At 42.3% G+C, this 26,489-nt stretch overlaps 5 protein-coding genes, 3 long non-coding RNA genes and 2 other non-coding genes across 14 annotated transcripts; 8 read left to right on the forward strand and 2 right to left on the reverse strand.

The window, feature by feature from the left end:
* Positions 1-147: 147 nt before the first annotated feature.
* Positions 148-11,392, reverse strand: LOC6734504 (mediator of DNA damage checkpoint protein 1). Of its 5 annotated transcripts, XM_039292386.2 has the most exons (10): positions 11,023-11,386; positions 10,634-10,948; positions 10,251-10,565; positions 10,048-10,191; positions 9,715-9,966; positions 5,207-9,605; positions 4,614-5,164; positions 4,463-4,525; positions 750-4,333; positions 148-685 (listed from the first exon to the last, which is right to left on the reverse strand). In XM_039292386.2, exons 1-10 carry the CDS (start codon positions 11,069-11,071, stop codon positions 281-283), a joined length of 10,077 nt encoding a protein of 3,358 aa, XP_039148320.1. In that variant the 5' UTR covers positions 11,072-11,386; the 3' UTR covers positions 148-280. The 5 variants fall into 5 exon arrangements, with proteins under 5 accessions (XP_039148320.1, XP_016027635.1, XP_016027634.1 ...); XM_016181998.3 differs by having other exon boundaries at positions 4,614-9,605; XM_016181997.3 differs by lacking the exon at positions 4,614-5,164 and having other exon boundaries at positions 6,735-9,605; positions 11,023-11,384.
* A 515-nt stretch (positions 11,393-11,907) lies between these two features.
* Positions 11,908-12,871, forward strand: LOC6734505 (protein transport protein Sec61 subunit beta). The gene is made up of 3 exons (XM_002081488.4): positions 11,908-12,075; positions 12,132-12,343; positions 12,421-12,871. The coding sequence occupies exons 1-3, from the start codon at positions 12,073-12,075 to the stop codon at positions 12,506-12,508; spliced, it is 303 nt and encodes a 100-aa protein (XP_002081524.1). The 5' UTR covers positions 11,908-12,072; the 3' UTR covers positions 12,509-12,871.
* On the reverse strand, positions 12,629-14,656 carry LOC27207517 (rRNA N6-adenosine-methyltransferase ZCCHC4). Its single transcript, XM_016183197.3, has 3 exons — positions 14,050-14,656; positions 13,810-13,998; positions 12,629-13,751 (listed from the first exon to the last, which is right to left on the reverse strand). The coding sequence occupies exons 1-3, from the start codon at positions 14,442-14,444 to the stop codon at positions 13,022-13,024; spliced, it is 1,314 nt and encodes a 437-aa protein (XP_016027636.1). The 5' UTR covers positions 14,445-14,656; the 3' UTR covers positions 12,629-13,021.
* A 122-nt stretch (positions 14,657-14,778) lies between these two features.
* On the forward strand, positions 14,779-15,498 carry LOC123327135. The gene is made up of 3 exons (XR_006541624.1): positions 14,779-14,951; positions 15,160-15,222; positions 15,443-15,498. It is a non-coding gene; the product is annotated as an uncharacterized LOC123327135 (long non-coding RNA).
* Positions 15,289-15,370, forward strand: LOC120284533. Its single transcript, XR_005543811.1, has one exon. It is a non-coding gene; the product is annotated as a small nucleolar RNA Me28S-Cm3227 (small nucleolar RNA).
* A 38-nt stretch (positions 15,499-15,536) lies between the features above and the next one.
* Positions 15,537-15,624, forward strand: LOC120284534. The gene has a single exon (XR_005543812.1). It is a non-coding gene; the product is annotated as a small nucleolar RNA Me28S-Cm3227 (small nucleolar RNA).
* Positions 15,625-16,142: 518 nt separating this feature from the next.
* On the forward strand, positions 16,143-17,495 carry LOC27209370. Its single transcript, XR_001601339.3, has 6 exons — positions 16,143-16,205; positions 16,390-16,447; positions 16,619-16,675; positions 16,890-16,940; positions 17,127-17,226; positions 17,404-17,495. It is a non-coding gene; the product is annotated as an uncharacterized LOC27209370 (long non-coding RNA).
* A 2,093-nt stretch (positions 17,496-19,588) lies between these two features.
* Positions 19,589-20,201, forward strand: LOC123327125. The gene is made up of 2 exons (XR_006541600.1): positions 19,589-19,945; positions 20,007-20,201. It is a non-coding gene; the product is annotated as an uncharacterized LOC123327125 (long non-coding RNA).
* Positions 20,202-22,171: 1,970 nt separating this feature from the next.
* LOC120284483 lies at positions 22,172-23,421 on the forward strand. The gene is made up of 4 exons (XM_039292890.2): positions 22,172-22,740; positions 22,797-22,952; positions 23,002-23,175; positions 23,236-23,421. Exons 1-4 carry the CDS (start codon positions 22,690-22,692, stop codon positions 23,419-23,421), a joined length of 567 nt encoding a protein of 188 aa, XP_039148824.1. The 5' UTR covers positions 22,172-22,689.
* A 333-nt stretch (positions 23,422-23,754) lies between these two features.
* On the forward strand, positions 23,755-24,854 carry LOC6734517 (lambda-crystallin homolog). The gene is made up of 2 exons (XM_002081490.4): positions 23,755-24,189; positions 24,246-24,854. Exons 1-2 carry the CDS (start codon positions 23,779-23,781, stop codon positions 24,780-24,782), a joined length of 948 nt encoding a protein of 315 aa, XP_002081526.1. The 5' UTR covers positions 23,755-23,778; the 3' UTR covers positions 24,783-24,854.
* Positions 24,855-26,489: the final 1,635 nt, after the last annotated feature.

A 26,489-nucleotide genomic window follows, 5' to 3' on the forward strand; every position in this document is an offset into this window, starting at 1 on the left:
AAAACATCGCTTAAGTTTTATAATGTTTTATTTATATTTTATTTGGATACTTAATAAATATGCAATGATTACTCTAGAATATTCACTTGAAAATCCCACACTGAATAAAATATGTAACCATTTATTTCCAAAAAAAAAACTACGTACTGAAAGGTTTAACAAATTCTTCATTTTAGAATTACACAATTATGATCTTGCGTTCAACGAAATAATTAACTCTTAATTAACTGTGCTAAAGTAACTTAGAATACTTTCCAACTGGTTTATAGTCTTTGCCCTGCTATATAATAATCTCCGCAGAATCATCAAGCTCGCCCTTGATCTCCGTCGTTTCCATGTGCCCCACGCTGCTATTGGAGTCCGGTAGGATGCTTTCCTCTTGCTGCCCCGCATGGCTAATGATGAACACATTCGGATTTCCGGTGGTACTCAGACTCATTCCTGCGGGGGATACGAATTCGTCAGCAGGAGTCTCACCCAACACTGCACTTAAAGACGCTGTTGATTTCGCTCGTGCTGTGCTCTTGGCGGGAGTCCTTGCCGGCGCCGTCTTCTGTTTGCACAGCGACGGTTTCTGCACAGCTGGTGAAGAATTAATCGACTTTAGAGGGCCCGATGTCCCTGGTTTTTTCTTGGCATTCGTCCTTGGTGCTGGCATACACACTGTTGTGTTTAGATTAACAAACTGTTTAGAAACAATAAATAGTTTATTAATGACTACGTAAATATTTGTCGTAAAAAATAACTACCTGACTAGCGTCTTCCCGAACACTTTTCGGGATCCCCAGCGTGGATCTTGGCTGAACCTTTCCTAGCGCTGCTGCTGCTGCTTGGGATGTGGAGGCTCTTACAGGCGTGCTATTGGCAGCATATGAAGACTTTCGTCCTGCCGTCGATTTCGAGCAGCTATACGGAAAGCCAATTGTGTTCCTGTCCGCATCGTAGAGGGGCATGGTGGTAGCGGGGAGAGAACTCCGCTGTTGGACATGGGCCGCAGGTATTTTCTTCCCTTGTTGTGGGGTGTCGGAAGAGGCTATGCTTTTGGAAAGCGGCGAGCTGGTGGAAGCGCCTAAGCTCGAGTTGATTTGGGCCGGGGTTAGAGGAGTCATTGAGCTGGTAGCCTTATTTAAGTAATGTACATAGTTTTCCAAAAGCTTTGTACCCACATCCACGTCGATGGCCATTAAGGAGCTGGTCCTTACGATCTCCTCAATGGTACGCTGTCGCTCGGCCACTGATAAGTTAGCTGCCCGTCGGCTGAGGGTCTGGAGCACCAAGTCAAACATTTGAACCCTCGCCTGCAGCTCCACGCGCTGCTTGTCGTTGGGGCAAATCGGGGGTAACTGAATAAAGGAGGGTGACGCATTGAGTACCATCGAGGTGCCGGCTAATGAGGGAATGGTAGCCACTTGTTGCACTGACTTCTTGGTCAGTGTTGTGCCACGTGGCAACTGTTTGCTTAAAGAATCCAAGGTCGCCGAATTGGTAGTGGAAGAGGAACTGCCTGGAACTACGGGAGTGGAAGTGGACGGGTCCACGGTTGTGGGATGATTAAATGGACTTGGAGCAGGTATGGGAGCCGATAGCAAATTCTGTATAATCGATGGAAACGGTTGAGTTGCCGGACCAACCGGAGCGGGAGCAGGTGAAAAGGATGAAGGACCGGTGGGATCACCAGTCGGAGTGGTAGACGTCGGGGTCAGTTTACTGGAATCCCGTTCTTTCGACCTGCCCAGTAATTCCAGCTTTGCCCGCACTTTACTTGGCATATTCTTATCCGCCTTAGAGATGAACTTGGTGGTTATAACCAGGAACTGCGGGACTTCCAGCACTGGTACCTCGGCCTTCGAATGCAATCGTGTAAAATCAATAGCCCGCATTGGTCCATCGAGATTTGGACAGCAAAAGTCTAGACCCACGTCGTCATAGGATTGCTTGTAACGTTTCGGGTAGAGAAAGGAGAACATCTTGGTCTGCCCAATGGTATTGGGGTTTCCGTCAGGGTCACTGGCGGAGGGAATTGAATTTAACTCAGGCGGCCTAGATGAAGTGGAAACACCCAAGGTGTTGACTTGAATAGTGAGGGGCCCAGGGTCCTCCGTAATCGCATGTGGTTGAGGTGTTGCTGGTGCTGCAGCAACCATGGGCATGGGCTCATTAGGTGAATGTTCATCCATGATATCCTCCGGCTCTGACTTTACCTCTGGAATTGGCACAGGCAAGCATTTGGCTTGAAACGTTTGTAGCTTCCGCGGTTCTGCAACATTCTTGGAACTGTCCAGCAACGTTGGGTCGTCAGGAAGATGTTGTTCAGTCAATGAACAGATACCAGTCTTCAAGGTTGTCTTAGCTGTCTGTGCATTTTCGGGTGTGATGTCTAAAGCGGGTGATGTCGATGAATCGTTAACTGCCGGTGAAACATTAGCTGCAATGGGAGCAAGTTGAGCTGAGCTTTCCCTTACTTGAACATCTGAGGCCTGCGCTGGACAAGAATCGGGATCGGATGCAGGCAGTGGCTGAATAACAGGCTCCGACTCTACTTGGGATTGCAGCATTGATTCTGCCGTTGACTCTCCCGCTGAATCCGTTTCTGAGGTTTCACCAAGCAGTGGTAATGACGTTACATTACGAGATCCTTCTTGTTCTATATTCCTCTCCTGGGTGCTCCGAAGCCACTTATTATAGGGCCTCCGATTTATTTTCACGCAAAGTTTGCGGGAATTAACAATTAGAGGAACTGTATTACCCGTAGAATGCACTACTTGGTGAGTAACAGAAGAAGCAGCTGTTATTTTCACTGGGAACGCAGCGAATGCAGGTTCTTGGACATGATCATTCTGTTGTGGGTGGTCCTCTTCATGCATCTCTCTGGGTCTCTTGGGATTGGTCACAGCTGTACCGTCTTCTTCCGCTTCACCCGCTTTCCTTTTTGAAACAAGTGGCTGGTTCTTTCCACCTCGTGCACGACGCTTCGATAAAGACTGTGATTCCCTGATTGGTTTTTTTTGGTCCGAAACAGGCGTAAAGCGCTCCTTAGAAGCATTTCGTTGCCTGTCAGGAGTTGGTGTAGGTGCCAGTGATCTGTTGCTGCTGATAGCTCGGGGCATGTGACCTGGCATATTGAAGATTCCTTGGGGTTCGGAAAATTTTGCGCGGATATCAGATACATCCGATTGAAAGTTCATCGAGTCCATTGGATCAATAGCAGCCTCAGCATCCAGGGAACGGACCTCAGTCTTGGTCTTCGATTTGGGTTGTTCCGTTTTGGTGTTTTTGACCGCATTTTGGTGTACGCGACCTTTGGACATTTTCTCGATTTCTGCGACTTGCACTGGGAACTCAGCTTCCTTGAGCAATGCTGCTTTCAAAGCAGTTTCAGACTTCGAGACTTCTGGTTGAGTTAAAGATGTTCCTTCAGATTTTCTACTATCCATTTTACTTATCCGTTGGACTTGGGATTGCTTTTTCCGAGGATTTGATTCTAGTAAAGACCCCTCCGACTTTCTGCTTTCCGGTTTCTTCGAAACCTCCAGTTGCCCAATTTGTTTCCGGCCTGTTACTGTGGAAACCGTTTTCTTTGAGAATTCGGTTTCCGATTTTAGGGATTTATTTAGAATTTTCGGCCCCGATAGACCCTCCTCGGATTTTTGGGTTTTCATTTGAGGGCCTTGTACTAAAGATTTTTTCTTGCTCTCCGTTTTCGTATTGTCCTCCGATTTCTTAGTCGATTTCTGTGTTTTAAGTTTTTCCTTTTTTGTCAATATTGGTGTCTTGGATGACGATGCAGTTGTTCCCACTTGAGTGTCCTTCGATTGCAACAGGGAAACGGATATATTTACCTTTCTTGGAGCAACAGCAGACGTAATTTTATTAAGCACAGAGGAACTGCTCAAGATCGACTGATCCCCGTCAATGTTTTCATCGGCAATCGACTTTTTCACGGATTTCCTTATTTTCAATGGACTACCATCGTCTACTGTCGAAGGTTTTTGAAGACTTAGAGTGGAACTCAGCAGAGTTTGCACCATGGGCTTCTTGACTTCCGCGGCTGGACTATCCAAATGAAGAAGCTTTTTGCCTGGTGGTCCTAGGATGATATGCTTAGTGGTTTCGACGTGCTTGGATTCCTGTACCGCCGGTTTCCGTGCAGATGGAGATGTGCTGGCCGCCTCGCTTTTGGTATCCCTAATAGGCGCTGTTGTGGATGACATGATAGTCTCATTGCCAATAATAGAGATAAATTTGCCCTGGACAGTGGACTTGGCTTCTAACTCCGTCTTTGAGCGTTTATGGGATGCTCGTTCTTCTACCTCAGCGAGTTGTCGGCGTCGAGCTGTAATAAGGTACATAGATAGGATAGATAGTAGATCCAATTACCAAAATCAAATGCATCATAGGGTTTTGATGTCAGTAAAACACATATAACGTGAATAATGAACCATGGGTCTAATTGTAGACTCACCTGGTTTCTTTTTGCCAGTTAACGACTTTTCCACATCTTGGCGTTGCTTTCGTTTAGCAGCTTCTAAATAAAAAAGGGGATAAGAAAGAAAATATTTGTAAGATTTGCAAATGTACTGGAAAAAATTGTAATTATTGGGCAAGCTATTAACCATCTGGCTGTGAAGAATCCGCTTCCCGCTTGCGCAAGCTGCGCTTCACCACGCTGGATGTGCTGGGTTCGGGATCATCCGTGACACTTGTTGTTTCCGATGAGTTCGGAATTGGGCTTTGGACGAGGAACTCGTCATCTGTTACATCAGTTTCTGGTTCGGCAACAACCGATTTAACATTAGACTTATCCTTTATGTAAAGGTCCACCTCCTCGGCGGCTTTCGCTGTTGGAGCAGAAGCCTCTTCTAACGGCGCATTATCCGGTTCTAGATCTTTTAAGATTTCCTGTTTTTCAGATTCATCTTTGGCGGTTTTATCATTAGGAACTTCCTCTTCGGGCAACTCCTTCATTGGGGTATCCTCGTCTTGAGTCGCATTAATTAACGAGTTAGATAATTCGTCCTTTGTTTCCTGCAAAACATCACTATCTGTTGCCTTGTTTAATGAGGCGTCCTTAGTTGAACCGTCTGTGATAGGATTTTCACTCGCTGCGCAAATGTCATTTACTTCCAATTCGTGATCGTCCTCTTTCTTTTTCGATTTATTATCTGTTTCTTCAGCAGACGCCACTTCCGTATCCTCAAAAACTTCTTCATTTTGGATTTTGTTTGTTTCAAGATCCCTATCAGAATCATGAAGAATTGCAACGGTTAACGATTCTGCAGCAACAGGATCAGAGTCAGGATTAATTTCATCTGAAGAAACTAGCGGCTTATTATCACATTGCTCACTAGATGGCCTTTTTTCCATGATCTCGAGAATTTTAGACAATCGCTTCGACTTCGCGGAAGTTTTCTTAAATATAGACTTCCTTGAATTTGTAGGCAAATTGGAGGTGGGAGTTCTTTTTATTAACACCCGCAGCTTTCGACAGGACGCTGTAGGAGTCCTGAGTTCTTTTTGTTCTTTAGAAGCCGAGGATTCAGAAGCTGCTTTCTGACTTTCCTCAAGGCTATTATCTGATTTTTTAGTCTCTTTGGAAACATTTCGTTTAGATTTCGCTGATCTAATGGGCGTTATAAAGCTGTTGGTTTGATCGCTGCTTTTTGTTGGAGTAGTAGGAACATCAATCTGCGACTTTTTTGTACATGAAGGAATGATATCGGAATTATCTGTCAAAGTTTGATCAGAAAATCCATGTTCTTTGGGATCCTGCGACGAACTGGTTTCCAAATTATTGGCATTATCTAGATCAAGCGCCTCTGTGGTCAATACATCACTAACATTATTAGAGTCGCCTTTTTTTGTGGTGATCAACTTCTGTTGCTCAGGGACAGTATCAGGATCTTCTGAGGCGGTCAATAGCGATGTTTTGTTTTTTGTACACATTAGGTAAGTTTTCGTTGGTATTTTCATAATCGGAGTATCGGAGGAGTCAACACTTTCTGGCCGTGGTACCTGTTCCTCAGAATTGAAACCGGCAATGCTCTGGTTTTCATTTTGCGGAGTAATCTGAAAATCATCTTTGGTATTCTCAATGGTAACAGCCTGCCTACGTTTCCTTATTCTTCCTATTTCTGTTTCAGATAAGTTTGGTTCCTCGCTTTTTTCACCAGATTTAACCATGTCCTTTTTATTGGACTGTGAAGATGTAGAACATGTAGCTTGAACGGTTTCTGCGTTAACGTCCAAAGCACCTTCTATATCAGATTCAGCAATACTATCACTAGGTTTCTTTTCGCTTTTCTTACGCTTGTTTCTGGACTTCGCTTTTGAGGGTTTTAGTTTAGCTGAATCCTGTGAAAAGTGTTTTGAAATATTCTCCGCGTCCTTTTCTGAAGAATATTTTGTTTCATCTGTATTCAAAATTGTCTCTTCATAATTTTTAGTGTCGTCTTTTTTGCGTTTCTTATTAATCTGTCTACGGTTCTCCCCGGTATCTCTTATATTTGGATCCAAGTCTCTGCCTTCGATTACTGCATCCAATTTATTCTCCTGATCTATTTTTGTTTCAGATAAGTTTGCTTCCTCGTTTGTTTCATCAGATTTAACCATGTCCTTTTTCCCTGACTCTGAAGATGTAGAGCATGTAGCTTGAACGTTTTCTGTGTTAACGCCGAAAGCAGCTTCTATATCAGATACAGCAATACTATCATTAGTCTTCTTTTCGTTTTTCTTACCCTTGTTTCTGGACTTTGTTTTCGAAAGTCTGGGTTTGGCTGAATCCTGTGAAGAGTCTTTTGAAATAGGCTCAGCGCCCTCTTCCTCATGTTTGGTATTATTCTCTTCGTGTTCCTTATCAGTCTGTCTACTGTCCTCGCCGGTATCTCTTATAGTTGGATCCGAGTCTCCGCCATCGTTTAATGCATCCAATTTCTTATCCTGATCTTGCATGATTTTTTCAGGACTGGATTTTGATGATAATTTTATAGAAGCTGACTCCTTATGATTTGCACTGTCAGAACTTTTATTACTTTTTTTATCGATTGTATTTCTGCTATTTGACGTTTCCGTCTTGCCAATTGGAACCGCTTCGTTTGTGTTATCAGATTGCTCTGTTTTTTTATCCTTTTTAGAAGGGTTTTCATTTAAAAGTTGTGTTCTTTCAGTGGACTGAGATTTGGAGGACGGGCTTTCGTCCTTTTCGGATTTGTCCGCATTAATAACAGACTTTTCCTTACGACTTAATCTGCCGGAGTTTCGCTCTTTCTTAGCAGTGACAGGATCACTTTGCTGAGTCTCCAATGGCACTTTCTCAGCTTTCTTTACATCCGAATGATCGGAATGTGTGTCCGTTTCAGTTTTGAACTTTTCATTTCGAATCCTGCGTGATTTTCTGCGATTTGATCGTTTTTCCTCAACTTGTTCCGTATCAGTTTCAATAGCCGTAGATTGTTCCAAATCCGTGTTAGTACAATCTATTGGCGGTTTTGGACATAAGATCTCCTCCTTTTCGTCTTTCGGCTCCGATTCGCTGGAAGTTAAATGTTCATCAACACACTTTATGGAAGAAGAAGAAGGTATATCTTCATTGGAATCTGATATTGCCTTCTTAACTTCTGTCTCACTGGTCCTCATCTTTTTTGCCTTCAACGCTTTACCCTTCAACTTCTTCTGTTCAGTCTTACTGGAGCTAGGATTTTCATCAGTCAGTATGGAAGTATCTGATGCTGTAGTGGTTTTGGTTATCTTTACATCCTTAGTTTCAGGCGCATCAGGTAGCGACTTTAGCTCTATCACTTTTTCCTTTTCTATTGTTATTAAATCTTTGGCCAACTTGGAGACTGTCACTTTCTTTTCCATGGGAGAGCGTTCTTGTGAGGAATGACTTTCCGCTGGCGACCTTCCTAGTCTTGGACTGCTTCGTCTCATTGTATCATCCATAAGTAGTGTGAGCTCTGTTTTCAGTGTCCGCTTTGACCGACTTTCCCTTTGGTTTTGAGGAGTTGCTTTATCAGACCTAAGAGCTCTTCGGGGCACCGAACTTTGCAAAGCTTCAATTTCTTTCGATTTCTTGGGGGTATTAGCTGGGGAGGAATGATTTCGTTTCTTGGATAGAGTGCCTGAGCTTGATGGATCATCAGAACCAGACAAAGATTCGGCTTGGGAAGCTTCATTGTGTTCTTTGTCATGCTGTTTATTTTTCGCTACAGGTGTTTCCTGTTTTACAACTGGATCTTGGTCAGGACCTGGGGAGTGTTCTTCTGCAGGTGGTTCATCCTTACTAGAGGATGGTTCCTTAACTGGAGACTGGTTTTCCACTGGATTTTCTTCGTCAGCTGAAGATTGGTTTTCATTCTGAGCGGGCACGACTTCCGAAATGGTTTCTTGCTCTAACTCTTTAACAATTTCAATGACTGGATTTTGTTCTCCTTGCACAGATGTCACTGGTACCTCGTTGGCTTCAACTGCCTTACCAACTTCAGCGGCTAAAATCTCTTCAGCCAATTTAAAATCCTCAGCAAGTTGGGAATCGCTTTCCTCAAGAATATTTCCGGATACTGCCTTGGCTTCAGCCATGTCAACTGGTAATTCAACTTCATTAGTACATATAACCGAGTTTTCATTATCATTTGTCTTCTTCGAATGTCCATTGCGAGATTCCTTCTGAGTTTTCTCCTTATCCGAAGATAAACCTTTATCTTCCGATTCAATATGATTTGTTGCACTTTCGGATACTTTGCTTTCGTCAAGTGCAGTATCAAATGTTTCAGTAGGTGTATCCACTTTACAATGCGGTTCTTGTTCGACCTTTGGCGCGGACTCAGATTTATCCAGCGCAACCCTGTCCGGAGCACATTTCTGATCCGTTTCTTGGTGACTTGACGCCATTTTAATATCATCCTTGGATAAATTGGTAGATCCTGTGAGCTCTTTGGCATTGTCCAACTCGCTAATTGGTTCATCTTGTTTTGTTGGCACTTCCAAATTAACCCTCTCCGTTTCCGGGTTTCCTTTGCTCGTGTCTATTGAGAGAGGGACATTTGTGTTCAAGCTTTCAATTGGATTTGCAGTCTCTGCTGTCGTAGGCTCCTCTTTTGGAATAATTTTGCGAGGCCTTCCGCGTCTTCTTTTGACTGGCTCTCCTTCCCCAACCCGGACATTAGGACTTTTTTCCTCCGTGGTTGCTGCACGGATCTTACGCTGCTTTTGGCCACGAGGGCGTCCTCGCTTTGGTAAGGACTCGCTCTTCGACCGACGCAACTGGGTGCTCAAAGGTTCCGGTTGATCAAGTCTTTCGCTCGAGTAGGTTAGTTTTCGCACGTAATCCATTTGCGAGGTGCTAGAATCTGCTGGAATCTTAGATCTGGATAAGCTACGCGACTTTGAGCCAGACCGCTTTTCGAACTCGTAAGATCGCTCCACATCGATCTTCAAGATTTGCTCGGCCAGGTCGAGACTCATGCGCTCCACAGCCTCAAGCGTGGCATTGCTATCTACGTCATACAGCTTGCGACTACCGCTGGCCTTGCTGGCCGAGGATTTCGCACTGCTGTTCGCCTCCGGTGGCTCCAAATCCCGCTCCTTTTTATTAGCCTCTTTGTCACTGGCTGCGAAACAAAAAGCAGAAAAAGTTACAAATGTAAGGGTGTAGCAGAGGTAAGGGTTCACAGGGGCGCTCAGAAATGGACGCCCCAATGGACGTTAGTGCACACTTACCCGCTGTTTGCTCATTAGCATGCTTAACCTGTTGGAAAGAAGAGGATTTCTTTTCGTTGGAGCGGGATTTTCTCGCACTATTCTGTTTCTTATAGATTGGCGGCGCCTCGGCGGAACTGAGATTACTCAAATACGACTGCAGGCGTTCGTAGGTGCTGCTCAAAAAAGACTCCTTATCATTCTCAGGACGCTGATTCAGCTCACTCTGCGGCTCCTGGCCCTCGTCGTCGGAAACAACAGGTGTCACAGTGTCTACACGGTTTATGTGTGTTTACATATTATGAATATTATCAGAGGGTTGGCAGTATCAACTAGTTAATAACGCTGACTTACCCGCCACCGATGTGGTCCTGCTTGTGTCCGTTGAAATGTCGATCACCGGCTCATCCTCTTCATCGGAGTCTTGATCGCCGTAAAAGTCCGATTCATACTCATAGGACGAATCGCTGTCAGAATCCCCGTATAAGTCACCCAAAGCTGTGGAAAATACGAAGTGGTTATGCACAGCCAGATATGTAGCAGAATATCGAACTTACTTAACGGATCTGTTTTGGGTTCAAGCCGCGAAGGCCTTAGATCTGTTTTTTGGGGCTTTACAATGGTCACCGTCTTGTTTTTGCTGGAAGTCCCTTTATCACCATTTGCAGATACTGCTGTCTTGTTGGCCACAGAATTGGTTTTCTTGTTTTTAGGACTTGCAAAAGTATGCCCAGATGACATGGCAATGTTGCCGCTGCTGCTATTGCTGATGCTTCTGTGTGGGATGGCATCTTGTGACTTTTTGGAACCTGCCTGAGAGGTACTGGGCTTCGGTACGGTCAGCCTGTGTGATGGACGCATTAGGGCTTCGCCTAAGTGTAGGAATAAAATAAAGTGTAATTGATAAAATTCGTAATTGAAACCATTCCGAAATGCCCACCTAGGTCGTCCACCGAATCGAACGACTCGTACCGTTCGCGCCTCTTGCTTAGCTTCGACTGGCTGCTCTTTCCGCAGAAGAGGGCTTCCAAGGCATCGTTGGACTCGTCGCTGGAGGATGAAGATGGGGGGCGTCGACGTCTGTCCTGCGACTTGGAGCCAGAGCCCTCCTTAAGCAGTTCGTCGTCGAGGTACTTGCCATGGAAGAGCTTCTGGAAAATGTCCGCATCAATCGACGACGAGCTGCTCGAGTCCGATGAAATGCGACGCTGCCGCGGAACGCCGGCAGATGCTGGCGGAGCACTCGACTTAATCCCTGTGCGCGCGCAAAGTACACAGACAATTCACATTAGAAGCGTATTTATAGCATTTGAATCGGAAATCACGCACCTGGCAGCACCAAGTCCTTGTACTCGTCTAAATATTCAATGTCCTCCATACTTTACTTTTCATGTGCGTCGGTCGGCCAGTCGGTAAATTTGCAATCTTTCAACTGCGCCGCGTCTTATCTATTTCCATTAAGGCGAATCTCAAAAAGTTTGTATGACTTGGCATTCCTTTAGCAGAAGGACCTTATATACCCATTAGTGCACAAATGCAAGCACTTTTTCGTTCTTTTCACTGCAAAAAATGCCTTTGAAATCCAGCAAAGATGATGCCGCTGCAATTAACGTGAACGTTGTGCAGATGTGCAAAAATGTCAAAAGCGTTTAGTGAGCCCGCGCTTCGGTGTGGCCGTTCCGATTAACAATATTCAATACATGGTGGTTAAGTCACATAATATTTGTTAGTGATTCGCATTCGAACCCATACAACCTTAGCCAAAATATTATTTACGAATTGTCTGGTGCGCGCCAAGAAAATTGCGCTTGCCCAGCTAAAATCTAAAAATAACTTCCATGCAAGGTTGCACATTATCGCTATCAAAATCGATTTCATTGATTTTTATCCATTAAATGAGTGATTAAGTTTTTATTCGCAATTCGCTCAGTATATAATTAAATCAAGTGAAATCAAGAATAATAGCATTTATTGTTTTTTATTATATTAATACCCAATTATATTAATAGGATTCATTTAACTTGTTAACATGTGCAATTGATTTTGTAAAATGTATATTATTTTTAGCCTTGTTTGCTTTCTATTAAATTCATAACTTGAATATATTATTTCATTGTTATTTTTACTAGTTCATTTTTGAGCCAAAGCAGCCGATAGTTGAGTTGCCTTGGCCTGTCATCTCCAGCTGTCTAGGTGCACGATAGCTGTCACCCCAGCGTCACGACCTATCGCCAGCGGTACCACCACCAAAGTGACGTGGAACGAAAAAAGACGAAGCGACACGAAGCCGAGCACGTCAGATTCAGATTCACGTTCAGATTCCACTTCGTCCGTTCATATTTTCCAGGTCAGTCGGTCCAGAGGAACAAATAGACCAAAATGGTGAGTTAAACTACATGGCAATTGAGTGCGGCAACTAATTAAAATGAATTTGCCAGCCCGCTCCAGCCAGTTCAACGTCCGTGGGCAGCGGATCGCGCTCCCCCAGCAAATTGTCGGCGCCACGTAGCGCCGGATCCGGAGGCGGCAGCACCCTGAAGCAGCGCAAGACCACCACCAGCACCACAGCGGCCCGGAGTCGTGCTCCCGGCGGAGCCGGAACTGGTGGCATGTGGCGTTTCTACACGGACGACTCGCCCGGTATCAAGGTGTAAGTGAATAATTCGGCTATATTTATATTGAAGGCCCAGTGCTAATGAGACTTTACCAATATTATTCATGCTGCAGTGGTCCCGTGCCCGTGCTGGTCATGTCGCTGCTCTTCATCGCTTCCGTCTTCATGCTGCACATCTGGGGCAAATACAATCGTTCTTAAGCCATGCATTTCGTAGCCAATAAAATACTTTCACCTCAACGAGCGTGAACAATGTCGACGTCATCATTTCTTTTGCGGCGTGATAAGAAGAGATCCATTCCGCTTGTTGAGGCATTGGTGTGTTTCCACATGAAATTAATTATACCTAAGCTTAAGTTAAAGACCTGTTTAAACGTAATGCATATTTTCAAAATTTAATCGTTTTCCCCCAATCCGTTCGTTCATCCGGCGGGCTGAGAATTCATTCCACAATTTATCGTGGTCATGTGCATCAGAAATTCCGCGCGCAGCCGTTGCAATTCAAGAACTTGTAAGACATTCAACGAAAAGTGTTAAGAACAAATAAATTTTGTATTAAACAAATGTGTGGCCTGGTGTTTATGGATGGGAGTGAAGGTTTCATCCATGGAGTGATGTTCTTATGAACTACAATGCATATAGTCCAAAGTGCCCCTCAGTATATAAAGAAATGCCATTTGTATTTAACTTTGTACGTATATATTTGTGTGTATCTTAAAGACACTGAATTGTTGTTTCGTTCATAAAGCACTGTTCCCTGAAGTACTTTGTCCGGTACGAGCATCGCTTTTCCCTGTGATTTCGTTTGCCGCACAGAAGGCAGCCTTTGGTATAGTTCGTCTTTCTCTTGTGAAAGTTTGGGCACTTGGTTTCGATATGACCCTTCTGGCCGCACAGCCAGCAGTGTTGGTTGGTCTGGTAGAAGGAGCAGTTATGACCCTCCTTCTGCGTGCACCTTCTACAGTCGGAGCAATGCACATAGTTGGGTTTCACGCAGGCATCGCAGGACTCGCAGTGCTTGTACGTTTGGCCATTCACCGAGGGGCACTTTCCGCAGCGGTTGCAGTGCAAGTTCTCCTTGGCCGTGTAACAATCGCATTTCTGGCAGTACTTATAGCCCTCTTCAGGGGGCAATTGAAGCAATCGCAGTGGCACGTTGGTGAACAGCCGCACGGGTGATCCACAAAACCGACTCTGCTTGCCCACATTGGTATATCTAAGATGATTAGTGTAATTGATCCTGTAGTCACACATTTCAAGCTCAGGCATTTCCTGCCTGATGTGGTTAGCTGAATAATAGGGATATATCCAGAATATGGACAGTGGAGTGGATGGCAATCGGTTGATTTGATTATGCAGTTTTCTGAGGCTGCGCAGGGTATGCGAAATCAGTTCAGTGCGGCAGCCAAATGGAGGATCTGTTACTATCACAAGTTGATCGGAACTGGCAATTGAGACATTTTATAATTGCGGTTACCATTACATAAGAATAAATATATTACCTGGTACCTGCCAGAAACTGTTCAAAGGGCGTTCGATCGTAAAAGAAGTGATTATTGCACATATTGTAGAGACAGAATTCTTCAGGACCCAGATACTCGGCAAATCTCTCATCCAGATCCAGCAGAAAACTTTGCAGTTTGTGTCGCAGATGGAAGTGTAGACGTGGTGCGCCCATGCAGATTACCTTGCTAACATAACGAGATCAGTAAGGCCTTATATAAATTGGTGAATTTACCCACCTAGCTCCTATATGCTCACACTGATTGGCCAAGAAGTTGAGTGCAGCTTCATCAAAAAAGTATTGGGCATTGACTTTGTCCTGGGAAAGTGCTGTAAGGCTTAGTGTGGGATCACAAATGGCGGGATTATCTGATTTTGTGCATGTCAAGGGATAGTCTCTTTTGGTGATTGCCATCCTGGAGGTCTGTCCCTTCCATTGATCCGCTGGCAGGTGATAATTGCAGAGTTTTGAGTCGCGATGGGCTGAACATGCATAATATCCCTGCCCGGGAAGTTGGGATTGTCGGTAGAACAAAACCGTGGGTCCATGCTCGCAGCGGGGGTGCTGATCCTCGGGAGCAGCATCGTCTTCCTCAATTTCGAGCAGCAGCTTATCGCTTTTATTCTCAAACATTCTGCAAAAACGTTTATTTATCGTGAACGTCACACTGTCAACAAACCGGGGAAGAAGAAGAGTGAGTTCCGGCAGTATTCAAAATGTAAACATTCAACTTTTATTTAATAAATAAAACAATGCGATTTTTTTGAAATATGCCCTTCCTAGGTAGTTTTGTGCAAATAAGTACACTATTTTAGATGTTTTATTTAAATTATTATACATTAATTTATATTCGATTGATTTACAAATGTGGCAACGCCATACACTATTCGATACTTGTATAGATAACTTAATGGAAATTGCGCCTTACATCCTCTGGTCTCACTAATATCACCAAAATCTATAAAAGCAACGTGCAACCAGAAAAATTTCTTTTAATTGAAAATTTCTTGGCGAGTGGTGGTGTGTTTGAAAGAAAAACCCTAAAATGTGTACTCTAATGCAAGGCCATGTGGTCATGCATTTTAAAACAAAGAAAAGCTAAAATATCAATCTTATGCAACTGCAATTAATGGATTAAAAGTAAGTGAACATTAAAATGCGTGAACTTATTAGTTACTTGATGATTGTTCTTTTTCTGAAGAGTCGAGTGCCAAGTCGCAAGATTTGGCATTCTTTTCCTGTGGAAAGAATAAGAACGGCCAACTGATAAACTAAATGTAATAACTGAATTGCTTTAAAATGCAATTGTGCGAAGCAAATAACTAAGCTCTCTTTTTTTTTGTTCTAGAATGTGAGAAAACACGTGGCGAGCGGTGAAAAGAGAGTGGGACAGCCGGCATTGCACGCGATGGTATGTAGTCTTCTCTTTCTAACATACATTTATGAATGAGACTTCCATGCATTCATAATTGAGAAATTTATTCTGATGATAAGTTCAATCTGAACAAAGTGCTGTTGATTTACAACTTAAAATTAAACCAAAAGGATTCTGATAAAATCATAAATGTATAAGTTTAGAAAACAGAAAAAGAGTACAAATTAACCCTAGTTTTTTTTATATTTATTTTTAGCTATGCCAGACAAGAGCCGCCATTTTTCTTAAGGCATTTTGGAAAAATGTGATCGAGGTAAGATAAATGTGACTAAATTATGTTTTAAAAGAGAATTTTCCTGATGATAAGTTTAATCTGAACAAAGTGCTGTTGATTCACAACTTAAAATTAAACCAAAAGGATTCTGAAACCCATTAAATAATAATTTCTATGAATGAAAATTAAATTGCAGACCTAACCTAAGATTTCGTTTTTTTCAGACTAATGTGACGATTTCGTCAATGTTCTTCAATGGCAATTTTATTTTCACGAGGTAAGTTAAACTTAAATAGCTATATATACACTTAAATCAGTTTAATTGATGATAAGTAATTACCGTTTGATATCCGTGATATTAAACCCCAAGGCTGCTATTTAATAGTAACTGATTAGATTTTCAAGTAGCAAACATTTATTTTATTGGAACATATCACTAATCCAAATGTATATTTACAGATACAGATCATCCATCAGATACATGGAAAATAATGTAATGGATCACTCGTAACATAAGGTAAGAAAACGTTTTGTTTTGTTTTTTAAGTTTTTTATTGATGAAAGTAATTACCGTATGACTTTTGTGATTAAATCTAAATGGCTGCAAATTTTGCAACTGAAATTAATTTTAAATAAAAAACTTTAATTAGTACTTTTTGATTTACTAACTCTGTTTATCTTTTGCAGATTCCAAAAGAGAGATCATGCTGAAATAAGCTGAATTCATTTGTGAAAAGCAATTAAGGTAAGATTTAAATCAAATTTTGTAATATGCTGCACTAGTTTAAATGATGAATACCTTTATCTATTAACTTTCGTTCTACTGAGTGGTAAATGCGGATATATTTTTCTGATTCATAAAAACAAAGAAGCAATTTGTATGTAAAAAGCTATTAGAAGTCATTATTAACAAAACCTTTTTTTTACAGACCTGTGCCGCTTTGTTTTTCTCGAGGGAGGACTTATGGTCAAGATCGTCCTAAGATGGTAGGTTTTCTTCAAAATTTCACACACTTTGTTTATATGATGTTACTTCTAGTATAGTTCATTAGAAACACACATGTTACAAACTTTTCGAAGCTGATATAGCATTTCATTTTCATTTGTTTAATGGTTTTTGATCATATTATTAACAACGAATAATTCTTTGCATTTTAGAAATGATCTAGACCCAGATGCTCAATGAAGATCATTGCAGAACCGAACATACTTAAGGTAAGCAGATATAGATATTGCTTAGATACGAATTTCTTTGATAAGCGTTGCATATGATGATATTTTCCTATCTCAGGATTCCCTCTTCTGAGTAGAACCCTAAAACAACCGTGCTGTTCACTTTCCCTGTCTGAAATAAACGCTTTACAAATGAAATTGAATGTTATATATATTATATATGTAGCTAACCAAACCTATTTCTTTATAATTACAGATAGTATGTCTTATATCACAAAAAAACTGGACATTCTTCAGAACTATAAAGGTAAATTTACAATATTTTTTTATTTATTTATTTAGAATGATGATAATTTCCGTCCGTGGAATTTATACAAAGTAAAATCATGCTGACATTTTATGTCTTCTTTCCCCAACTGATTATTAATTTCAAATTTATGCTTGATGACACTTAAATATCAGTATGCTAATCGTAATTTTATTTCTGTTGCAGGTTTCCTTTTAAAATATCGATGGAAACTTATTGCAGACTTCTTCACGCACAAAGGCAAACAATCCATAATTTTGATAGTAACTTACGTCTTTTTGAAAAGGTAACTAAAACTGAATATTATTCACATTTATTTGAAAGGATGAAAAAAAAGTCCGAATTTTTACTGAGCAAATCAATGCTGCATAAGAGATTTCCCCAACTGATAAATTATTCATATATCAGAAGAGCGAAGCATTTTTGAATGAAAACTAATTTGGTTTTTTCTTTATCTTTGCAGGTTTATCTACAATATTATCTACAAAAACAAACTGAATATATTATTCTATAATACAAATGCAAATAAATGACTACTGAAATCAAATACTAAAACTAAAATGTATATTTTTAGTTGGGGGTTGCGTAAATGTATAATTATGGTTTTTAATAGATTTTTGACTGCTCAATTTCATATAATTTTATTCACTGATTTTGTACAATTGAGGGCGCCATCTGTTTGTAGAATTTTATTCTATGGAGCGACATCTGCCGTACTGAAACGGAAGCTTTAGGAAATTTTTGTACGAGGTGGCAGCGCCGTTGTGCTCCACTGCAAAAGCTGCCTGCTGTAAAACATTCAGCTTGAATGTTTGGTCGTTACTTTTTGATATTTATTTATCTGTACACAAATATTAACATAAAGAGAGCATTCCGATTTGTGGGATGATTTTCCGAACTCACTTTTCTCGGCACTTGCGCCGCCTTGCAATTTTCCCATTCCCACTAGCCTTCCCCGGTGTCTCCCATATTTCATTGCATTTTTAAGGGCGGCAAACATCAATTTATCATGCTGTAGTGCTGTCCACATAAGCGGAAGTCGCCTGCCCCGCCAGCCGTATGAGCAACAACAACAACAACGTGAGCAGCAAAAGGAAACTCCCCCACTTTGTGGAGTGCGAAGGGGTTGGCGGGGTCACAACTATTTTCAACATTGTGCACACATTTCATTCATTGAGTGCATGTCGAGCACGAGCATATTTACAACGAGTTGCAGCGAGAACGATGTGTGCCGGGCACTTTATGCGCTTTTATGCGATTTTATGGGGCATTTTAAATGACAGTTAGTTGGTTTTTTATTAAGTTGATAATTATCTCGGGGGAACGAGGGTTGTGCCATCAAAACGCTATGAATTCAATTGAATACTTCCCACTTCCCCATCATGACCACATTATTTACAACTTCACTTGAGACTTTAGTGGAGAAGACAAGATTTTCAACGGGTTGTTTTGTGTGCACTGCAATAAGAGTTTGCAGAACCATTTAGACATATGTTAATCAACTTATGGAATGCAATACTGTTTGTATTAAACTTTAGGGAATATGATGATGAATTTTTATTTTGATTCTTATTATTCTCTTGGTCTAGCAAGTATGGCAACAATTTTTCTCAGTGTTCCTGGCGGTTTGCTGAAAGCTGGCAGGAAGTACTGGGTGTCATCGACGGACGCGCCAAGTCGTCGAACTTTTTGCACTCGATATGTGACGACAAGGACATCGCTGCGCTTTTTCGCTCCCGAAACTGATAGAGATAAGGCCAAGGAGCTCCGCATCGAGTGGCTCCTGCAGGAAACTTTGCCTTTCTGCCTGTCTTGGTTCTGGGCTCTGTCTTCTGTCATCGGATCTCTGGCCCTGGTTTTTGCGGTTAACTGGGGAGCAGCAGGCGAACAGCTCAAGTTGGCCGGCATTTCTGTGACAATTTATTTTCTGTGCTTTGGCATTCGCTTTTCAACAAATCGAAAAACTATTAAATTGGGCTGAACGCCAGCAAACGAACGGCAAAGAGCCAGAAGGACAAACAAAGCCAGAAGAAATGAGGGAGATGCATTTATTTCCGGAAGATATTGAAAATCGTATGCCCTATTGATGTCTTATTAGCTTAGAAGGTAGTTTGCAGCCTTGATAAGTTTATGGTTTCTAATAATGTATGTAATTTAAGGAGCACTGATATCTTGTTTCAATATACATCTCATATAATATCTTTCAGAAATATACCCCTTATAAAGTCATTTCATGCAATCCATATAAATTTCCTCCCGTTTCATTAAACTGACTTAAAGGACCATTGGGAAAACTGGGTTACTCACGTAATATAACTCTCTGAAAGGGGAATCCCTTTGAAGATTCCACTCGCAGGACTCGAGCGCTCACTTTCCCCATCCCGTGTCCTGTGAAGAGTATTCAAAGGCAAACTTTGACCGCTTTTTGCGAGGACCTACACTAGCAGAGATTTCTCTTTGTTGACAGGCACGCGACTTTTCCCCGCTTCGGCACATTTGATTTGGCTGCGACTTTTCACCTCGGAACGGAGCAACTGCGACGACATCAAGTTAATTGGATGGCAAAATGGGGGGGCGGACACTCGGGGTCAGGGAGAGAGGCTGTGGGGTCCACAGGACCAAAGGACGAATCTCGGTGGCCGGGTGACAAGTGTGGCCAAGGCAACGGATCCGGATCCCGATTACAATCTAAGCCAGAGGAAAGCCCACGACACACATGGCATTCAGGCGATTCGAGGCGAGCAAACAGACATTAACACGTGAGCGCGGTTATCTGCAGGATCTGCACTAAATCTCGGAGTCTCAAATCTCTGAATGCCCGAGTGTGTTTGCCACTTGGCACCTCCTCAAAACAAATACCCTACCAATGCAATGGGGTCCTGACCAACCAGGCCTTTCCAGTGACACTAAACTAATTAAAAGTTTGCCAGACTCCGGGTTTCGGGTTGGCCAGTCCATATGGCCTCGACTACGGCTTATTGGCATAAATTACGCATTGAAATCACGTAAGTGTCGGAGGCAAAATTTAATCAGAGAGTGCGGCGGCTAAGCAAGAATTAAATTTAGCAACATAACCAAATCAAAAAAGGGACCTCTGCGCACACGGACATGGAACACGGACACGGAACACGGACACGAACAATTTCCCCCTGTGAACGCAGCGGCAAAAAATTTGCACACAAACTACGTGACTTCAATTCCTCAGTGAGGCTGTAAAAAAAAATAGTGTATAAAATCCGGCGGGGTGTACGAACGTGTGTATCTATGTGGTTACCTCTCAATGGCTTTTGTTCGGCTCCGTGTACAACTTTTAATCCTTTGCACTTTTGTCAATGTCAGAGACGAGATAGACTCAGATTTAGATGCTGCCCAATGACAAAGGATATAAAAAATAGGGACAAGTGGCTTTCTCTTCACTCTACGAAGAGGCAATACCCTTTCATTAAAGAAATTTCGAGGGTCTTGAAACCATTTTAGGTGGAGCATAGAAGTATGGTTGGAAAAGTATCTTTATCTTTATTCTTGTATTTATTCTAAGCTTCCTCGCATAAAAAATATTTTATAACAGATTTTCAAAGCCAAAAATAAAACACATCATTTAAGTTAAGGAATTGAAATTGAGTTAGATAAGTTTAAAACTAAAGATTCACCTCTTGAAAATCGAATTTATAAACCGATTCCCTTTCATTTGCCATTCGAATGTACAAAATAGTTTCTGAAATAATCACTTTAAACCGATTTAATTTATTACAAGGCCGTTAGAGATGCTAAACCATAATACCCTCGCCGAAAGTGACAGGACGAAAAAAAGGTTGAAATAAACGGAGGATTGCACTCTGTTTGGGAAATAGTTTTTCACCACAATGACATTTCTGTTTTCCGCACACGGATGGATTTTCTGGGCGAGGGAAGATGGCCAATAAAATTAATTGATTTTGAGGTTGCCTTTTTTTGTAACGGCTGCCAATGCTACTACAGCTGTTTTAACTTTTTTGTTGGTGATTTTGATTTCTGCTCCTGTGACAGTTGACCGCATTTGATTGGCGTCTGTGGATGCAGCTGGAGCAGCGAGGATCCTTTGGCTTTAAGGTGACCTGGGCATTTCTAATTTAATTAGTTTCGAATGTGGAGCACCTGCAAGTGGCGCCATTTTATTACAATTACGAGCACATGCAAGTGAAGCCCTAAAATTGCGAATAAATAAGGTAAATGCACATTTGGATGTGCAGATTTCCCTTTTAAATTTCCAAATAAATATCAATAAATGGCAAGTAAATAAAATATGCCGCTTAATTGGCGTATCGAAATTCGGATTAATTTTTTACCTTTTGCCTTCCTCTCCATTGAGCACTTGGCCAAAAGGAAAAAGGGGAAACCAGCAATTGTAAGCGTAAACGCTTTTGAACGGCTCTCCTTTTGCATCTGGCATTGATTTCCGTTTTCCATTTTTATTAACAAGCATTTAAATGCAATGAAGTGAAATGCGAGTCTCTCAATGTGTATAAATATTTCTGGCTGGCCCTTTGTTGAATTATTTTTATGGCTTGCCATAGTGTAGATGGCATTTCATGGCTGATTTAACCCGGCTGCCTAACAGTTTCGTCTGGGGATATGGATCGGATCCTCTACGCCCAACCGCTTTTCCGATTCCGACTCCGATTGTACGGCTCCTGTTATTGCTGTTGTTATTCATTCGTTTGCATTTTTCTCTCTCTTTTTTTTACCACTCGCATGTCAGTGGCGTAAATGAAAACGCAAACGGGGCGTATGATTAATGTGGTTTACATATGAAAACGAGACTTCGTCGTCCCACAACTTCAGTCCACCATCCCAGCGCCTCTGCTGCTGTCTCTTCCTCTGCCGGGCTTCTTTGGCGCTGTGCTGTAGTTGTTGTTCGCAGTGCTTATTCAATAATTTATTGCTGGCAGCCTCAGCCACTTACAATGTCAGAAAAATATGCGCGAAATATGCATAAAAGTATTACATGCAGGCTTTTGTCAGCTGGGCGGCATGTCACACTCCCACCTCTCAGTATATATGTACATATGGTATGTGCCCTATGTGCCCATCCTTATCGGTGAAAGGGAAAGCTTATGCTTTAATAAATCACAAAATATGGGATTATCAATTATTGGGCTGCCGAGAATTTCACAGGGCCTTCAAAGTTGATAAGCAATTAAATTTAATGAGACTGTAAATGGCAGGGTGGAGGGGTGTTGGGGGTGGCGGGGTGCCTGGTGGACAGCGCACTTGAAGCGAAACAATACGAGTAAATGTGAGCCCAAATTAATTATTAAATTTGTCGAGACTTCAAAGGGTTTTCCTTTGTGCAATCTCAGCTCGAATCTGGCCTAAAAGCGCTTCAGGGTAAGGACTCAAGAAACTACTGCTACTAATTATCTGTTGCTTAATATGATAACTTTGGTGGGTCCATTTAATTAACAAGGAAATGGAAGCATTATGACTGTTACCATTTACATTCTATAGTTACAGTAATGCAACGTTATTATACCTATTTTTTAATAATTAAATTTAATTTTGAAGCTGGCTAATAGAGTAACAGGTATCTGCAAGTCCGAACATTCATGTTAGCTAGTATTGAACACTCATGCTTTATGATTGCAAACAAGATAAAGTTCAAATGATTGGATCATTCCAATAACAATTATAAACAGATTATATACAGATTCATTTAATTCTGAGGAAAGGTATAACTTGGAGTTTTTTAAATTCAGTGGCACATAGAACGATGAAAATTACGTTACTGGTGATTCTTTGCAGTTGCCTCATGTGGCAAGTAGTGAGTTTTTGTTCTAAATTTTCGGTATTGATATTAACTTACCTATTAATTATTAGCTGGAGTCTCAGATGATTTACAAGCTGAAAAAGGTGGATTGCAGGGAAAATCCGGTGCGGTTGAAAAACGTTTCATGCCGCTTAAAGGCCATCAATTGGAATGTGGCGATCGTCAACATGGACTGCGATTTGTTTATGCCTATAGTACGCCCAGTGGTAAGTTGTGAATTCAAGATAAAACTCGATATTTTAGCCTTGCTTGTAGATTCGCGTTCAGGTCCTTAAAAAGGATTACAGCAACCAGTTCCAGCCATTTCTTATCGACGTAAAGTTTGGATTTTGCGAGGTGGTCGAAAAGAGAAGCTACTTTCCCTACGCCCTAATCGTTTGGAAATTGTTTAAACGATATACCAACGTTAACCACTCCTGTCCATTTTCCGTAATTTTGATACTAAGCTTCCTGCAAGAGAGAAATACTTACTTATATTTGTAACTTCAGGGTCACCTAAGCACACGAGATGGAATTCTGGGATCTGAAATACTTCCACCTTTTCCAGAGGGCTTATTCGAATTCCGCTTTACATTCTGGGATACCAATTCAACCAACACCGAACACTTGGGCACTGTGAAACTTTTCATTCAAGTCATGGAGGCCATAAGGAGCAAGAGAAGACCACCCCCTTAAAATTATAGCTTTATAAAAAAAACTAAAGGAATATAGAAATATTTGGTTAAGCTATAAATATTTAAATTCAGAACCAATCAAATAGTTTTTTTTACATCTTCATAAAGCGAAGATTTTAGTATATTAAATAGTTCTGATTTGAAAATAAAATTAAAATTTGCACATTTGAAAGGGTTAACAGCCCTTTTCGCAGTGTATGTTTATAAATAAACAATTTATTATCAATAGTGGGGCACAATGGCGCATGACTGATGTGATTGTGGCCTGAACTTGAACCGATGGCGATAAATCTGCAGTTCCGTTCTGATCCGGACCACTTACTCCTACATTAGGAACGCTGCGCGATGACAGTTCAAAATGAGCAGCCAAAAGATTGGGATCGTGGGCAGTGGACTGATCGGCAGGGCGTGGGCGATGCTCTTCGCGGCAGCTGGCTATCGTGTCCAGCTATATGACATCTTGGAGAGCCAGTTGGCCACTGCGCTGCAGGAGCTGGACAAGGATCTGCATCGTCTGGAGGAGCAGGGTGCGTTGCGGGGCCATATTCGGGCCTCGGAGCAGTTTGCCCTGATCGGGGTCACCACTCGACTAGAGGAACTAACCAGGGAGGCGGTGCACATACAGGAGTGTGTGCCCGAAGTTTTGCAACTGAAGAAGAGGCTGTACTCCCAGTTGGATGAGCTGCTGGAGGAGCAAACAGTGGTGGCCAGTTCCACGAGCACCTTCATGCCATCGCTGTACAGCGAGGGGCTTAAAAAGAGGAAACAGGTGGGTCACGTTAAATTCTTACCCTGGACTTAGTTAAATGCTTTATACTTAAACAGATGCTAGTGGCTCATCCACTGAATCCGCCGTACTTTATACCCCTGGTAGAGATTGTCCCAGCTCCCTGGACATCCCCGAGTGCGGTGGAGCGAACCCGTGACCTAATGCTCAGCCTGGGCCAACGTCCGGTAACTTTAAAAAGAGAGATTCAGGGCTTCGCCACAAATCGGATTCAGTATGCCATCCTGAACGAGGTGTGGCGCCTAGTGGGCTCCGGTATCCTCAGCGTGGCCGATGTGGATCGAGTTCTCAGCCAGGGCTTGGGATTGCGATATGCCCTGCTGGGATCCCTGGAGACGGCACATCTGAATGCGCCTGGTGGTGTGGCTGACTACTTCCAGCGTTTTGGCGGGGAAATCTCTGCGGTGAGTGCCACCTATGGAGAGACCCCGAATACACAGGAGGATCGGGAAACGCTGGCGGAGATTGCACGGCAGTGCGAGCAGCTAGTGTCGCTGGAGAAACTCGACGAGAGGCGGGCCGTTCGTGATGAATTCCTCATCCAGCTGGCCAAGCTGAAGAAGCAGTTTGAATAGGATATTAATTGCTGCGTTTGTGATGTTCCCTGAATAAACTACGAGCCAACTTAATGGCCCTGCGTAGTCTTACTCCTCCTTGGCTCGCTTCTCCAGCTCCAGTTTCGTGCATTAATGAAATTAATTTTTGCGGCAACCGGAAACGCTTTTCCAGGCGAAGCATTCAAGTACAACGTGTCACATTTCCGCTTCGGCATTCTCGCCCTCGACGCTTTTCTTAGTTTTCCCATTACAATTTTCCCCATTTCGGCACTTGGCCTGATGAATGCTGGCGGCCCTAACTCATTTTTCATTCGGGCGCTGGAGAATTTTCCTCGAACTGAGAGCTGCTTAAGTGAAAAATCTTTATTTGAGCGCCGGATTTGTTGCTGGCAGCACTTTTGCAATTGCTTTAAATACGGGGATTTAGAGGTCTTTTGTCTAAGTGCAAATACTAGTAAAAGATTAGGAAGGGCGATGCGATTTTTATTTTAATAAAATTTTTTATTTGCCAAAATCCAAAAATGTACCTGCTTTAAAATAATAATAACATTTTAATGATAGAACTTCTTGTGTGTTTAAGCAATCAGCGCTTATTCACATTATGCAGCATAATCTATATATTAATGAATATGTGCATTTTTAAAAACTCTTTATCTGATTGCACTTAACTGCCAGAAAGCATCTTAATTAAAATGTCGCGTCTGGGCCGTATTTCAATGCCAAGTATTTAAAAGAGTGGCCATGGCCATATAACAATTAAAGTCGCATAATTTTCAGACAGACGCGTGCAGTGGGGCCTATGGGTGCTCCGCTTTTGGGGGCAGTATCCTGTGGAGGATCCTGAATCGTCTGCGGCCCTGAAATTGTTGGCGGCGGCTAAAAACTGCAATGTCATTGTTGCGAGACAGCGGGCGGTAGACAAAAAGCATGTGGCTAGTAATTCATTACCCAGACCATCGGCCATCGGAATTTTATAGAGCGGAGGTGCAGGATGTGGAGGTGTGGGATGGAGGGCAGGACAATTGCACATGGCGCTGGCTAGCCAATGCCATTTAATGTGCAAACAAAAGGCGTTGACAAAAAATTGCAATCGGAAAGGAAAAAAGATGACAAAAGGCAAAAAGAGTTGGCCAACGTTATGAGGTGGAGCTATGTATTTGTAAAGTGCAGACTGTGCACAATGGCGATGTGGGGGTGCTGCTAAAAGTTAAAATAACGAACGATAATTAATGGAATGACAACATAAAGCAGGCAACAATTTCAATGCCCTCTTTGCTTTACTTTGGCTTACTACTCCATTACTCCTTTTTTTTTCCAGGCGTTAGGACCTGGTGTTTATCGAACCCTGCGGATGGGCGGGCGTTTGCAAAATGGCGCTAAAGCGGAAACGGAAGGAAGCCATGTGTCGGGGTAAAGCGGAAGTGCATTGTTTTATGCCCAATTTCATTTGTGTGTGTTTTCGATGAGGACGAGAAATAAAAGAGAGCGAGCGGAGAGAGAGAGAGGTAGATGGATGCATGTAATTAAAGCCGGCGCAATCAAAGTAATTAATTTCAAGTGAGCTTGAGTTGGGGGAACATTGGCAGGAAAAACCACCGAGGGAGACTAGAAAAGCATTTGAATTTGTACCAATCAGGTTCCGCCACCGTCAAGTTCAAAGGGATTTTCTCGACCACTAATTAAATTCCGGATAACAAAGAAAAACTCGGATTTCTTTGTCGCCAC

The sequence above is a fragment of the Drosophila simulans genome, chromosome 2R (assembly GCF_016746395.2).
Source record: "Drosophila simulans strain w501 chromosome 2R, Prin_Dsim_3.1, whole genome shotgun sequence".
In the NCBI taxonomy this organism is placed as follows: domain Eukaryota; kingdom Metazoa; phylum Arthropoda; class Insecta; order Diptera; family Drosophilidae; genus Drosophila; species Drosophila simulans.